This window comes from Crassostrea angulata, chromosome 3 (genome assembly GCF_025612915.1).
Source record: "Crassostrea angulata isolate pt1a10 chromosome 3, ASM2561291v2, whole genome shotgun sequence".
NCBI lineage: Eukaryota > Metazoa > Mollusca > Bivalvia > Ostreida > Ostreidae > Magallana > Magallana angulata.
In genome coordinates this window covers 58,070,446-58,086,831 of record NC_069113.1, presented here as the reverse complement: position 1 = coordinate 58,086,831, position 16,386 = coordinate 58,070,446, and the positions used below count along the sequence as shown (strand labels likewise).

Genomic DNA, 16,386 nt, shown 5'->3' with positions numbered 1-16,386 from the left:
CTTGATGCCCATGGAACGGACACCAATTGCTTAAAAAGATTGTCCATCTAACGATACAAGACGAACGCACCCACAGACGAACACACGCACGTACGAACGCACGCACAAATACAACAACATGCAATTCAATTCGAGCCTCATCGGAATTCTAAAAATAGTTACTAAGATGTGATATAACATACTTCACTTCGAATTTGATTTAATATTAATCTTTTTCATATAGATCAAATCTCTCTTTCTCAGAGTTAAATCTCTCTCTCTCTCTCTCTCTCTCTCTCTCTCTCTCTCTCTCTCTCTCTTAATAAAGTGCATGAAGTGGCTGGGCTGGTGAAATCAATATCCCCCTACTTCCAAACCGCTATGCACGACCTCCCACCCCAACTACTTTGTACTTTAAATTAAGTGAACTAAGTTTCTGATTGATTAAACGTAGCTGCTCTATCAGCAACGTAAATTAAAATTAGAATCAAAATCTTCTCAAAGATGAATAACTTGTATGTAGACTTGTTCGTGATGGGAAATTTCAACAAATCATTCCCCAACAACAGGTGCGATTTGCGGGGGTGGTCGCTCATCGGGACGGGGTAATCCCGCCAACAGCGGGGGCGTGCGAGAGATCTTTGATGCCGATCTATAAATAACTACAGACTTACATGTATAGGGGAAATCAAATGTGTATCCCATTTATACTTTCATGACCATCGCATTTGGAAATATCCTCTCAGCAATAAATAATCTAAACACTTTGGAGTCACGAGTTGAGTCAAAACACTTCAAGACATCGGCACTTGAGTGTGCAAATTTTGTAAGCGCCTGTACCATAGTTCCGACATCTGTCTTTGAGCACACAGCTCTTTTTAATTTCATTTGACTCTTTATACACTGCACGTACGTTTGAAGTTATGAACCATAAGTTCGTATTTTTAACCTGTGTTCTTTTGGGATTAATCAAAGTTTCTTTGGAATTTAATAAAGGTATGTTCTTTGAAAACTTGTAATCCTAGCTTTGTCATGACATGCTTTTAAATCACAAAAATATGTAAAATCTCTGTAAAATTAAAATGACAACTGTCGAATAACCACGTTATGCATGTTACATACCGTGAACTTTTGTTCATTGATTGAAAGTTGAACAAGATGCCGTAAGTTCGGCGTTTCTGATGACGTCAGATGTCTACCTGACGGGGGAACTGTTCGACGAGGAGGAACGGCAGGGGGCGCTGGTTCTGTTCCGGGGTGAGGACGAGGCTCTGGGGACAAAGTTTATCGTATACCTGGAGTTCACGTCGCATCAAGGTATTGTCCAGGAATCAATTTGATGAACGACCGCAAATCTGGGCGATTTCAACATTGAATTTTAATTGAATATTAACTTTTATCATTCCTATATTTATAAATAAGTTCATTATAGATAAATACATTGTTTTTCTAGTCTTATGAAATAATTATTAAGTAAGTTGTATAATAGAACGCTTAAACTCTATGGAAAACTTCAGAAATGTCACCACACTGCATATTTCTTTTAAATTGTGTTTGGATTAAATGATTCCGTTGGTTTTTTTTTATAGTAATTATCCATGTAAAATCCCGAGATGGAAAGGAACTTCAAATAACGTTCCCGTGTCAACCTCAGCTAAAAGAGAAAGATATTCGAATAACGCTTCATTTCCAAGATCTGCTCAACTCTCCCAATAAAATCCTACTGTATATTAATTGTAAATTGGTGGGCAACGAAACCAGTTCTATCCCCATTAGAGAGGGGCTAGTCGGTACTCAAAGACAGGTAAGACTCCCATCCAACCTTCTCTCTCTCTCTCTCTCTCTCTCTCTCTCTCTCTCTCTCTCTCATGTTGTTTACATGCAAAGTTTTTACGGACGATGAATAACGTAATCAAAACCATTTCTATGCATGATTGACACTGGAAACATGTGGCACCGTATATACTTGTCAAAAGCAGAAAACAGAAGCAAATTCCTCACGTTTTTAGTACCAACTTTCTTACATTAGCTTCCAAAAAATGAAACCTCACAGCGCACATTATGTGTTACAGATTTTACAACAGCATAACACAGCCCTATTATTACGACGACCTTTGACCTTTGTTGTTTTTTTTCTGTGTAGCAAATCAACCCCAGATTTTGGTTTTATATCGGAAGTGACGTCCGACCAATTCTTCAGAACCAGGGCTGTCCTGTCAGCATACCGACACAGAGCCCTTCTTCCAGGAATGTCCACGAGACCATCGTCCGAGTGGTGCTTCCCAAAAAACCAAAGGATAAGGAAATGACGTCTTCAAAGGACAAAACGGACCACTCTGCGCGGACGTCAGGGCACCAACTTCCGGAAAGCCATAACAAGATAACGCTTCCGGATCCTAAGTCCACAAACACTATGGGTATTAGAATATGTTCATATTCCCGATGTCTAGTTAAGAAATAAACAACGTTATTTAGTGAACATGGCGTTATGAATAGCAATTGCTCTGTTGGCATATTCCATGATGCGCGCTAGCGCATCATGGAAAATATGCCAGCAGAGCAGTTGCCATTCATAACGCCATGTTCACTAAATAATCGTTGTTTATTACTTATATTTGCATTTTACCACTCGCAAATACCCTGTATTAGCCTAGACCTTGACATTTAGCTATTACATCAAAAGTAAACATTCAGACTGTAATGTATCTTTTTAATTCACATAGATTTGTTAACAGAATCAATGATATGTTATAACAGTAATTCCTTTAAAGTGTTATCAAAAACATGTTTTAATATTACATGTAAATACGTCAATTTTAATGGAGTTGGAGAAAAACACATGATGTATCGTACAGTGGTTTAAATCTATAACATCATAGAAAAGTATATATAACGTTACACGTTTATGACGTCATAGTATACTGACAGAGCAATTGCAATTATAGAGAATTCTACTGCAGTTATTGCCGAGATCAAAGAGATGCCGCGGACATTATTCTCCAATATTTGCATTTCCTTTGTTCTTTCCCACTGTAAGCCCATACGGAGGAGCTGCAATTATTTCTCTATAATCGCAATTGCTCTGTCAGTATACTATGACGTCATAAAGGTGTAACGTTATATATACTTTTCCATGACGTTATAGATTTAAACCACTATACGATACATCATGTGTTTTTCTCCAACTCCATTAAAATTGACGTATTTACGTGTAATATTAAAACATGTTTTTGTTAACATTGTAAAGGAATTACTGTTATAACACATCATTGATTCTGTTAACAAATCTATGTGAATTAAAAAGATACATTACAGTCTGAATGTTTACTTTTGATGTAATAGCTAAATGTCAAGGTCTAAGCTAATACAGGGTATTTGCAAGTGGTAAAATGCAAATATAAGTAATAAACAATGATTATTTAGTGAACATGGCGTTATGAATAGCAACTGCTCTGCTGGCATATTTTCCATGATGCGCTAGCGCGCATCATGGAATATGCCAACAGAGCAATTGCTATTCATAACGCCATGTTCACTAAATAACGTTGTTTATTTCTTAAATATACCACGAACGTCATCAGTAAATTATCAGATCAGCAATACCTAGGCCCCTATTTGTCTCGCACTGACCATGAAAGTACAACTTCAAACCGTAAAAAGTTTTAAAACTATGTCAATTTCACGTGTTAGTTCCAGTCAAAACGATGTGTATTGTCTCAAATGTTTATTTTTAAGAGATCAATGCGGCTGTTCCTAGGACCTCCCCAGCACATTTTCACTGCGTGTTTTTACATAAATATATAACGTGTAGTAGTAATAATCGTATTAAATTGCCCTTAAAATATTAGGAAAATAACTCAAAAGATATTTTATAAATAAGTGAAGAGTATTAAATATCAAAAGAAAAATTCTGTCGTCTGCATGTGATTCCTTTGATCGATACACATGTAAACATTACTAACAAATCCGTTGGGGTTGCACGGAACAGCCGTCAAAATGACCTAGATCGTCTCTCTATAGGAGAAACGAACTGTAGAAATATTGGGCTGTTAGTAGAATAGAAATAAAGTTCTTGTTTTCGTGAATGTTGCAGGATAACCCCCTCGGTCTCGAAATGTTGTTTGAAATATAAAAGCCTCGGCTAACGCCTCGGCTTTTATATTTCAAAACAACATTTCTCGACCTCGGAGGTTATTCTGCAACATTCACGAAAACTCGTACTTTATTTCTTAAATAATTGCAGCTCCTCCGTATGGGCTTACAGTGGGAAAGAACAATGGAAATGCAAATATTATAATATATGCGATTAATTGTTTTGATACTTCTAACGTGTAAATACTAAAAAATGTAAATGTCACATATTTTAACTAATTGGATATAACAATAAAGAGCCGTCTGGATTGCTATTAGAGTGTACTTTGCATTTGACAGCGATATTTACATACAGCTAACATGTCAAAGTGTTGAGTTCGTGTTCGAATGCAATACCTCTATATTTTTTATTGATTCAAAAATATCAAATAGCAAGAATGTCCATTTAATTGATCAAACGATCTGAATCGCGGAGGATATGATAAGTACCCGCCACACATTGAGATACCGTTATGATACCTGAACTAGCGATCTTTAGAGTATGCTCCAAGGGAGTGTCTACAGAACGGGGGAGCGGGTTCAATCACCTGAATATATACTTATAAAAAATATACATAAATTACATGCATGTTTCAATACAAGTATTTAATCTTTCTATAACAAATACCATGGCATCGGTTTTAATTGGACTGTGAGACTGGTAGATCTGTAAGACCCGGATGTAAGACATGTACAACAGTAGGCTCATGAGGGAAGCCTCCAAAATCTCGTTGGTGAATAGACACAATCTAGCCCTGCCCTGAATGAAGGAAGCTCTGTTTTTGTATTTGTAATAAGACTCTGTAGGACTGATGGATCTATGGAATTTCAGATCCTGCCGAAGCCCGAATTCTTTCTACATCTTTACAATCGTTGACTTCCGCCGTACAGCAGTTACAACGGGAGATAACCCTACAGGTCGGTTAAAAAGTTATTTAAATTCATAAAAAAAATCATTATTTAATACCTTTTGTATTCACAAAACATGCACAAAAAATGTTTATATGTACATAAATGTAACCATAAAGTGTAAAGAAATTATCTATTCACTTTTATATCCAAACGAAATGTTTATAGATACATCCACCAACTATTATTTCTTCTGTTTCTAACGGAGAGTGGTTGCAATTCATAGTTCTATAGAAACTGACAGATCTGAAATCTACACCATTCAGTTGTAACCAATTTCAATTTGTTGAAACCTTCAGCAACCTAAGAAAATTCACGGTCTAAGCAAAATATAAATGATGTGATATCAGACACAGATTGCCATATAATACGTCTATGTTATTTTAGTATGTCTTTTATATAGCGTACTGATGAACATCAACAATAATAAAGTTAATTTTACTTACTTTTTCCGATCAGTTCATTAATTTGTTAAAAGAAAGATGTAAATATAAACAATAAAAAGCTTTCTTTTAAGATTTTTGTGGTTAGAAGGTAGCGATCATTGCAGAATTTTTTTTAGAAAACCTAACGGGGTTTATGTAATTTTACTGCAATGTCGCTACCTTCATACCCACATGATTCCCCAAAGAAAAAACTTTATTGTTTAAATATTTACACTAGTGTACACATTCTAAAAACGGAAAAAATATCTAATAACATGCACACACTGTTTGGAAAAAATGTTTTAGTAACTGTTAGGCAAGTAACTATCCACTAAACACTAAGAATAATATGATTATTTACATTCGGTGTACATCTCCCCTTGTGTTTCAATAACACACGTCAAATCTGATCACGGCGTATGAACACAAGTAAACGTCATCACGCGTTTGAAGAGATTAATATTGCAAGATTAAATGAAATGTTCAAATATACGTAACCAATTTGATATGCATTTTTATCTTATACGTGTGGTGTAACTACCTTTGTGACAAACTTTTGCTTTATCAACGAGTAATGCTATATCACATACTTCCGGTCCGAACTATTGTTGACACAGCTCATGCGTCAACGCTTCAGTGATCCAGTTTTTGATTTTCCTGTATATTCCACACCACTATTTTTACTACCAAAACTTGATATAAAATGATATACTATAATATAAGGCATATGATATAATTTTTTCATATATATTCATTGAATCGTTCATTAATTGCTAGAGTCAGGAGACGCGCTATCTCCGTGAGGTGCTGAGCCGCTGTGAGATGTGCAGAGGCGGAACTCCTTCCACCAATACAAGTAAGATCAATGTTGTCTTAATCTGCCACATATAATCGAATTCCAAAAACATGGACCGTAACTTTAGCACAGTGTAGCTTAATGTTATTTTATAATTGTCATGTAGTAAATTTATTTAATGTAGTAAATTTATTTATTGCCACCCGGTAAATTCCAAATTTACAATATGACATAATGTAAAATATTGTACTTTTGTTCGTTCAATCAGTGCTGTTTATTTAAAGTCAGAAATAGTGTAAAAGGCCTATGGTATCATAGGCATCCTTCTGTTAATGAACAGTCATATGGGTGTAGACTTCAGACTTTTTTACTGTGAGCGAATAGTCTTTGATTTGTGTCATGCAGCAAACGCTGGTCTGCAACGATATATTTATCCGCGAACAGAGGTTGTTTGCGAATCACGCGATATTCATTGCGTTTGAAATAGACTGGGTTTACAATATTTTAATATGTTTTCTCTAGAACATAGCTTCGTAGTCTGAAGTATAAAAAGTGGTAATAACTTGTAAATATCACACTGACAAATTAAAACTGTAGTAGTTTTTTAGATTGTTTGTGCTTCTTTGACTTGGCAATCAAATTCATTGTGTGATATACTGATATTCATAAAACGTGGAAACATGGATGCCATAATATTTCTATGGATGTCGCATTATTGAACTGTTTTCGTAGACCGACCGGAAGTCGTGGCCACGTGTCAAGAGAAGCCCTGTTTTAATGGCGTGGTGTGTGAGGATACGTCACAGGGCTTCCGGTGTGGAGAGTGTCCTGTTGGTTTTACTGGAGATGGAATCACGTGTGCTCCAAAGATCACGTGTGACAACAACCCATGTTATCCAGGCAACTTGATGTTCATACGTTATTATTTATAAACGTGTTCATTTTAGATTTGACCATTTACTCAATTCAATCAAAATCAGACTTGTAAAATCAAACCTCTAAGATATCTTATATATAGAAAATTTTAGTTTTAGTTAAATAGTAATATACTTGAATGGAGTTTGTAACAGTACATTTTATTTTTAACCATAATTATTTGTGGAGACAAGGAATGATTATTTCATTGCTTTTTTATGATATTTATACAATAGTCTTCATTTTAATATTATAATCATAATTGATCGCCTACTATCAAATCTGAGCCACACATTACCTAAAATGTCTCTCCACAGGTGTTTCGTGCACGGAAACGGAGGGTGGGGCCCGGTGTGGTCAGTGTCCAGTAGGGGTCACCGGTCACGCCTCACGGGGCGGTTGTCAGACCGTGGAGCGCTGCGAGTCCGATCCTTGTTACCCAGGCGTCGCGTGCATCGAAACGACCTACGGTTACACGTGCGGGGACTGTCCAGAGGGGATGGAGGGTAACGGAACAGCCAATGGCTGTGAACCTATCCCTGTACGCTGCGAACATTTCCCATGCTTTGATGGCACCACGTGTTTGGATACCAGTGATGGGTACCAATGTGGCGCATGCCCACAGGGAATGACCGGAAATGGGACCAAGTTTGGATGTCGTCCTATTGAATGTGCGGACAATACTTGTTTTCCGGGAGTGGAGTGTGTGGATTCTGCCGCGGGATTCCAGTGTGGCTCTTGTCCGGACGGGTACAAAGGAAACGGAAGTCACTGCACCGATATCGACGAGGTTCTCGATCCCACGATGCAACCACACACAATTTATTTTCTAATGATATGACTTTTCTTTGCATTAATTCTTGCTTTATCTTTACCAGTGTAGGGTATTCAACCCCTGCAGTGAGATGGCGGAATGCATCAATCTTACTCCCGGATTCAGGTGTTCGAACTGTCCTACTGGATTTTCAGGAAATGACGTATTTGGTGTTGGCGTTGAAGGCATAGAATCCTTAAAACAGGTTTGATGCTGCGTGTTTTCTTTTTCCTTATTGTAGAATTTTTGTAATTCTTTACCAATATGCCCTTATGCAACTTGTAAACTTCAGTTACTTCACTTTTTAACCTGTACAGGTTTGCGAGGACGTTAACGAGTGTGAGGACGGGAAGAATGGTGGCTGTGTGGATTACTCCCATTGTACCAACACACTGGTAGGTTATATACATGTATACTCCCATTGTACCAACACACTGGTATGTTATATACATGTATACTTTCATTGTACCAACACACTGGTATGTTGTACCATTACTCCCATTGTACCAACACACTGGTATGTTGTACCATTACTCCCATTGTACCAACACACTGGTATGTTACGATTACTCCCATTGTATCAACACACTGGTATGTTGTACGATTTCTCCCATTGTACCAACACACTGGTATGTTGTATGATTACTCCCATTGTACCATGTTGTATACATGTATACTCCCATTGTACCAACACACTGGTATGTTATATACATGTATACTTCCATTGTACCAACACACTGGTATGTTGTACCATTACTCCCATTGTACCAACACACTGGTATGTTGTACCATTACTCCCATTGTACCAACACACTGGTATGATGTACGATTACTCCCATTGTACCAACACACTGGTAGGTTATATACATGTACATGTATACTCACATTGTACCAACACACTGGTATGTTATATACAGTTAAACTTCGGTATCTCGAACACCGATATCTCGAATACCACGGATATCTCGAGGTATATCTGTGGTCCCGACCAGTTTTACTATATAAATGATTATAAAAAAAAACCCGGTATGTCGAACACGGAAATCTCGAATACCCCGCTTATCTCGAAGTAAACTTACGGCCCCAGTCACTAGGAGACATGCGTTGTCTCGAAGTCAAGTTAATTAACCGCCTCAGTAATTTCACACCCTCAGTGCACTGTCTTTCTTTTATGCCGATTTTCCGGTCTATTGAACAGATCCGTTAGTAGAGCACGTGCTATTACTGGGGTCACCTGTGATTTTCACGCCTTAACAGCCCCACGATGTTCAAATCCTTTCTTCATAATTACGCAAGCTAGGTTATCGACGATGCTTACATAGTGACATCGGATGACACGATAATTAAACATAACTTGGAATTATTATTTTGTAAAGACATAAAAGTGAAAAAGAAATCAAGAAATTAATTAAATACTTCTTGAGTTATATGAATTTACACTATAGAGACTCAATTCTCGGTACCCATCATCTCTGATAAACAATCTAACGAAGGACCCGGTCTTAATCCCGGGAGACAGATGATCTGGCAATGGTGCTTACCATTAAAACAAAATTCAAGGCTATAACAGAAGTCGAGAAGGCATAAGTAATGTTGATTTTAGTTTTCCGTTTTTTGTTCTTTTTACTGTAATTGGTTTATCAATTTACCTAGAGTAATGTATATCCGGTTATAAGAATTGCTGACAAACAAAGACGACCGCTAGTCTTCTTTTAAAAAGTATTGCTTTTCAAGATAATTTAAGAACATTTCAGGTTTATACAAATGAAATAAAACACATTAAATCTTTGAGTGACTGTGTTTTATTATACACTATGAATTACGATAACGTAAATGACTATATACATGTGTGTATACATGTATAGAAAAAATATGTGCATTTGCGTGTCTAGGAACATTAAAGACCAACTTCCATGAACTTTGATATCTCGAACCCTCGGATATCTCGAAGTTTTTTCTAAGTCCCGCCAAGTTCGAGATACCGAAGTTTAACTGTACATGTATACTCCCATTGTACCAACACACTGGTATGTTATATACATGTATACTCCCATTGTACCAACACACTGGTAGGTTGTACGATTACTCCCATTGTACCAACACACTGGTATGTTATATACATGTATACTCCCATTGTACCAAACACACTGGTAGGTTATATACATGTATACTCCCATTGTATTAACACACTGGTAGGTTATATACATGTATACTCCCATTGTACCAACACACTGGTATGTTATATACATGTATACTTCCATTGTGCCAATACACTGGTATGTTATATACATAAATACGTACATGATTTAGTTGTACGTCGTGGTTAGGTAAATGTTCTCATTGTTCGAATACAACGACATTGACACCAGATATTCTCTTCAAATCAACCTACTGGTAGTGTTTTTCATTCCCATGTTCACCACAACGGTTGCTGCTGTGTGGGTATATATTATTATGCTACCGCAGATATTCTATGCGTTGTATTTTGATAAGTTAGCATAGACTATACTCTAATATTACAATATTTAAGAGCGTTCGATTTACTCTCCTCTATGACAGGGCTCCTTTGTATGCGGGGACTGCTTTGAAGATTACGCGGGGAACCAGACGATCGGCTGTCAGGAAATGACCACGTTATGTCCAGACGCCATCACCGAGTGTCACAAACACGCACTGTGCATTATGGGAACTTCCGGCTATGACTGTCAGGTACAGTGAAATATCTACATAGAGATAACTATATCGTTGTTTATGGAAAATAAACTTCATATTCTGTTTAACTTTACAGTGTAGAATTGGTTACGCAGGCAACGGGAAATTTTGCGCAAAAGACAGTGACCTGGATGGAGTTCCTAACATTGAACTTCGTTGTAAAGAATTCCGGTGTGCAAGGGTAGGTTAATTCAAATTGTGATGGTACTGTATATTGATAATACTGTTGGATAATAATAGCAAACTTTTCACGAATACAGGATAACTGCCGGGAGGTTCCGAACAGCGGCCAGGAGGACGTGGACTTAGACGGGATCGGCGATGCTTGTGATGAGGACATAGACGGTGATGGAGTCGGAAACGATCCGGTAAGAGAAATAGAAAAGGTTCTGATTGTAATAAAAATTCTATGATCAACACGATTAATTTTCATTTGTTATCATCGTATGAAATCACCATGCATCGTTACCAAGCGCAGCATGTCAATTTCGTGCCCTCTTATCGTGATCTGTATCGGAGGAGACATGCACCTGCGCTGTGATCAGTTGCGATCGTATCCAAGCCTAAAATTTAAGAGAAGTTTCACAATCAGCTACAATTGGTCAATTGCAGTGTTTGTAACAGATCGCTCGGCGGTGGGAGCCTAGCCTAAAGGATGTGCTTGATGCATTGTAGGATAATTGCCCGTATGTGGCAAACCCGGAACAGGAAGACTCGGACGAGGGGGACAAAGATCGCCATGGTGACGCGTGCGATAACTGTCCTAGTGTCCCCAACTCTGACCAAGAGGACACGGACAAAGACGGCCTAGGGGACGCCTGTGACCCGGATATTGATGATGACGGTAAGATGATGATGACGGTGAGATAATGATATTGATGACGACGGCGAGAGTTAACAAAGGATCGAGAACAAGTCATTGTACTATCAACAGGTCTGAATAAAAAATGTTGAAAACATAAAAGATGAAACGTGATAGAACATCGTGTCAGCTAAAGGTTTAGGCTAATCCTTGCGACAGAAACGGTGATGTTATGGAGTATGTTTGAGATCATTTTGTTTCCTTTGAAGTGACACTGCAATGATCATCACTGGATTGCAGTTGCTATTAAATCACTGTCCTTACGGTATGAAAGTCGTAAGATCTAGCATCCTGTCATGTATTGATTTACAGTGTGATGTATTTCTTGTAGGACTTTTGAATGAGGTGGACAACTGTCCAAAGGTAGACAACCCCGACCAGATTGACTCTGACGAGGACGGGGTGGGAGACCTCTGTGATAACTGTCCGTTCACCGCCAACAAAGTACAGGTAACTGTCCATTCACCGCCAACAAAGTACAGGTAACTGTCTGTTCACTGCGAACAAAGTAAAGGCAACTGTCCGTTTACTGTCAACAAAGTACAGGTAACTGTTCACTTTGTCCGTTAACTGTCAACAAAATACAGGTTACATTGTCCATTTACTGCCAACAAAATACAAGTTACTCTCAGTACACCGCAAACAAAGTACAAGCAACTGTCCGTTCACTACCTACAAAGTACACGTAAGTGTATGTTTACTGCCAACAAAGTACAGGTAACATTGCCTACTCACGGCAAACAAATACAGGAAATCACACCATTGGACTCTTCACCACTATAAACACTCACATAGCATTCTCTAATCACGGATACATATCTTTACAGAATGACTCGGACCACGATTTTGTCGGCGACGTCTGTGACACGAATGAGGACGAGTAAGAATGTTGACTTTTAATCTCGATGATTTTGTTTACTGTTAATATCATAAGCTAAGTCATCAAAAAGACTGATTTAATATTGGACAGGGATCGTGACGGTGTCCAAGACAACTACGATAACTGTGAGTTCCTGCCCAACGCCGACCAACTGGACACAGACGATGACAACCTGGGTAAGGCGTTCATACCAAAGGTACAAACTGGGTAAGGCGTTCATACCAAAGGTACAAACTGGGTAAGGCGTTCATACCAAAGGTTCAACCTGGGTAAGGCATTCATACCAAAGGTTCAACCTGGGTAAGGCGTTCATACCAAAGGTTCAACCTGGGTAAGGCATTCATACCAAAGGTACAAGCTGGGTAAGGCGTTCATACCAAAGGTTCAACCTGGGTAAGGCATTCATACCAAAGGTACAATTTGGGTAAGGAATTCATACCAAAGGTACAAGCTGGGTAAGGCGTTCATACAAAAGGTACAATTTGGGTAAGGAATTCATACCAAAGGTACAATTTGGGTAAGGAATTCATACCAAAGGCACAATTTGGCTTTCATATTAAAGGTGCAATTTGGGTAAGGCGTTCATAACAAAGGTACAATTTGGGTAAGGCGTTCATAACAAAGGTTTTAAAATCTTGGTAAGGCGTTCATAACAAAGGTACAGTTTGGGTAAGGCCTTCATACTAAAGGTACAATTTGGTAAGGCCTTCATAACACAAGTTAAATCTTGGTAAGGCCTTCAAAGCAAAGGTAAGAGTTTCTGACCAAGGGAACAATTTTTGTGAGTCTTTCTGTCCAAAGTTTTAATTTTTTTCACGTATTTAGCAAATAGACCAGTTGGTGTCAGTGGCTGTTGTTGATCTTACACGTAGTGCTCACACCTTTGCTGTAATATACTCACGCAGGCAATGTTTGTGATGACGACGATGATGACGATGGTATCCTTGATGATGACGACAACTGCCCCCTGGTGTGGAACCCAGACCAGACTGATTCAGATGGTGAGTCGATAATCAAAGAGAAACTATCCATAAATCTACACAGATGAAAAATTTCAATTGCAACAGGTTGCCTCTCCATTAAAGATTGAAATAGGCTCTATTTTAAACATCTGTATTACGTATGTGTTGGCTTGAAGCTTGTAAATCAAACTGACTTTGGTGTATAGGCGATGAGTACGGAGACGCATGCGCAGAAGACAGTGACGGGGATGGCTATGCTGACGTAGAGGACGTCTGTCCGGAACATAAGGACATCCACTCCACCGACTTCCGGACCTTTCAGACTATCCTGCTGGACCCGGTAGGAGATTCTCAGATTGATCCAGAGTGGCACATCCGTAATCAGGTACATATATTGAGATCTGTGTCCAGATTTTCTGTAGCTTTGATTTTCTTTATCTGATATAGTAAGTTTCCTTATCAAAACACGTCGATTGATACTAGAGTCCTCGTGACATATTTTCATTAATATGCTTGTTACCACTGATTTATGGAAAAGGGTATCAAGTACATAGCTAACTTATGACACATACCAAGAATTCTTCATATCTGAGAAATAATTCGATGCTTTGATTTGTAACATATTTTCTTTGGAGTTGTCTTTCTGCAATGTAAGCAGAAGCATGTCATGATATAAGTTAACGATGACAATAACATAGAGAGACTCTTTTAGGGGGCGGAGATTATACAAACAAAGAACAGCGACCCAGGGCTGGCAGTCAGTGAGTACACGGACGTGAGATTACTGCATGACGTATGATCTAATACCTTAATATATCGGATTCTAACAATTGCCATTACGTAGGAAATCCAAATTTGTCATACTATCATATGTTCTTTTGCATTATAAAGCATGCTTCGTTTTCTTCGTCAGGTAATACCACTTTCTCTGGAGTCGACTTCAGTGGAACATTCTTTGTTAACACCGAGGTAGATGATGACTATGCAGGGTTCATCTTTAGTTTCCAGGACAGTTCTAAATTCTACTGTATCATGTGGAAGAAGTCTGCGCAGACATACTGGCACCCTACTCCATTCCGCGCAGTCGCAGAACCAGGGATTCAGCTGAAGCTTGTGAATTCCAAAACTGGGCCCGGTGAATATCTCCGAAATGCTTTGTGGCATACTGGAGACACAGAGGATGAAGTAATTAATCACAAATATGTTTATTTTGGGTCGTATTGGGTGGCTTGGTGAATACTAGTATTTATATGTAAACTCTCCCTATTCACGGTTAATCCTCCCAATTAGTTTACGTGTTTTGAATTTCTCCAGGTAAAGCTTCTCTGGAAAGACCCCCGTAATGCTGGCTGGAAAGAGAAGACAGCGTACAGACTAGAACTCATCCATCGGCCAGACATTGGCCTCATCAGGTATGCCAGGACGAGAAGCAGTAGTAATCCGTCCATAAATAAATAAACCTATTGTATAACTTACTTATAATTGGACTCTATTACAGGATGTTGTTATTTGAGGAAACCAATCTGGTGGCGGATTCCGGAAACGTTTATGATGCCACACTGCGAGGCGGGAAGCTGGGAGTGTTTAGTTTCTCCCAGGAGGGCGTGATTTGGTCCAACCTGGTCTACAGATGTAACGGTAAGTTCACTAATCACAAGTGTTCTAGCTTCAGCTTTAATTTAATTTCAAAATACTATGGTTTCATCAAATGAATATTCGTTGAATACCATTTTTGTGGATTTCGTTGTTAAGTTAATTGATTCACGAAAAACCAGTCTTTACTCTTAACATCCTAGTATTGTATTTGGGATTATTAGCCAAGAATTAACATACAACGTATCCTTAAAAGTGTTTTCATTAAATCCGCAAAATTGATGCCTACAGTCGTTCACTTTTCTGCCCTTTGCAGACTACGTTCCTAGTGGTTTACTGAGGGAGGGGGCTGAACCCCTGGAGCCTATGGACGGGTTCCTGGAGGACTCGGGGCTGCACGAGTTTGTCAGGAGACGTCGCTAGAGATTCCTCTGTCGGCCTCACTTACCAAAACTCACACCAAGTCAACACCTCAAAGATAAAAAGTTCCGCAAAATGCTACAAAAACGAGGAATTGTTTAGATGTCAATTTATTAAAACTTGTGTTCGATCTGAAGTAAAAGTAAATAACGTTTGCTATTTCCACAATATGCATTGTGCATTTGTGTGAATTATTGTCTCTAATAAGCCCAGATAAAATTGAATATTTGGGGATTTTTTTCTCTGAATGATAAATATTCATCCTTTAGAATGATAAAGAACATTCAGCAACGGACAACACTTCATGGTGGTTGAGAGGGGGTATTACCGAAACGTAACGACTGCATGAAACAGGCAGGCATTGTACATTGTCACTACCTGGCGTTGTGTCAACAAGGTCTTACTGTATATTTACCCAAACGATGATCTTTTAATGAATACATGTATAAAACAGTGTGTTATTGCCTGGGCTAACTTCCGCTGATTCGAGTTCTCAACATAAGCATTGGAATCTAGGAATATTAACGTTATACATACCTGTGCAAATACTTTTTACACACTTTTAAAAAAATCGTCGACCACATCTGCGACAGCACTGTTCTCATAATGTTAGATATCACTGAGCATAATGTGAGGTATCAATATTAATGAGCACAATGTGAGATATTCATGAGCACAATGTGAGGAATCAATATTCATGAGCACAATGTGAGATATTCATGAGCACAATGTGAGGTATCAATATTCATGAGCTCAATATGAGGTATCAATATCCATTGGCTCAATGTAAAATATCAATGAGCTCAATATAAAGTATTAAAGTCCATGAGCTCAATGTGAGGTATCAATATCCATAAGCTAAATATGAAGTATCAATGTCCATGAGCTCAATGTGAGGTACCAGTGTTTATGAGCACAATATGAGGTATCAATATCCATGAACTCAATGAGATATATCCATGAGCACAATATGAGTTATCAATATCCA

General features: G+C 38.3%; 1 protein-coding gene across 1 annotated transcript; it reads left to right on the top strand.

Annotated features, from left to right (window-relative positions):
* The first annotated feature begins 586 nt into the window (after window positions 1-586).
* On the top strand, window positions 587-16,057 carry LOC128178594 (cartilage oligomeric matrix protein-like). Its single transcript, XM_052845845.1, has 24 exons — window positions 587-975; window positions 1,129-1,296; window positions 1,569-1,783; window positions 2,123-2,396; window positions 4,943-5,028; window positions 6,222-6,300; window positions 6,973-7,140; window positions 7,473-7,945; window positions 8,034-8,174; window positions 8,287-8,364; window positions 10,529-10,678; window positions 10,758-10,862; window positions 10,942-11,049; window positions 11,357-11,525; window positions 11,875-11,993; window positions 12,371-12,423; window positions 12,514-12,599; window positions 13,329-13,424; window positions 13,592-13,770; window positions 14,098-14,146; window positions 14,299-14,570; window positions 14,700-14,797; window positions 14,884-15,023; window positions 15,295-16,057. The coding sequence occupies exons 1-24, from the start codon at window positions 903-905 to the stop codon at window positions 15,399-15,401; spliced, it is 3,486 nt and encodes a 1,161-aa protein (XP_052701805.1). The 5' UTR covers window positions 587-902; the 3' UTR covers window positions 15,402-16,057.
* The last annotated feature ends 329 nt before the right edge of the window (window positions 16,058-16,386 follow it).

Bases quoted from the DNA above. Each gene is read 5' to 3' on its own strand.
- LOC128178594 (XM_052845845.1), top strand. From the start codon at position 903: ATGAACCATAAGTTCGTATTTTTAACCTGTGTTCTTTTGGGATTAATC. The intron at 5,029-6,221 runs GTCGGTTAAAAA...ATTAATTGCTAG, and splicing joins AACGGGAGATAACCCTACAG to AGTCAGGAGACGCGCTATCT. The intron at 11,526-11,874 runs GTAAGATGATGA...TATTTCTTGTAG, and splicing joins CCCGGATATTGATGATGACG to GACTTTTGAATGAGGTGGAC.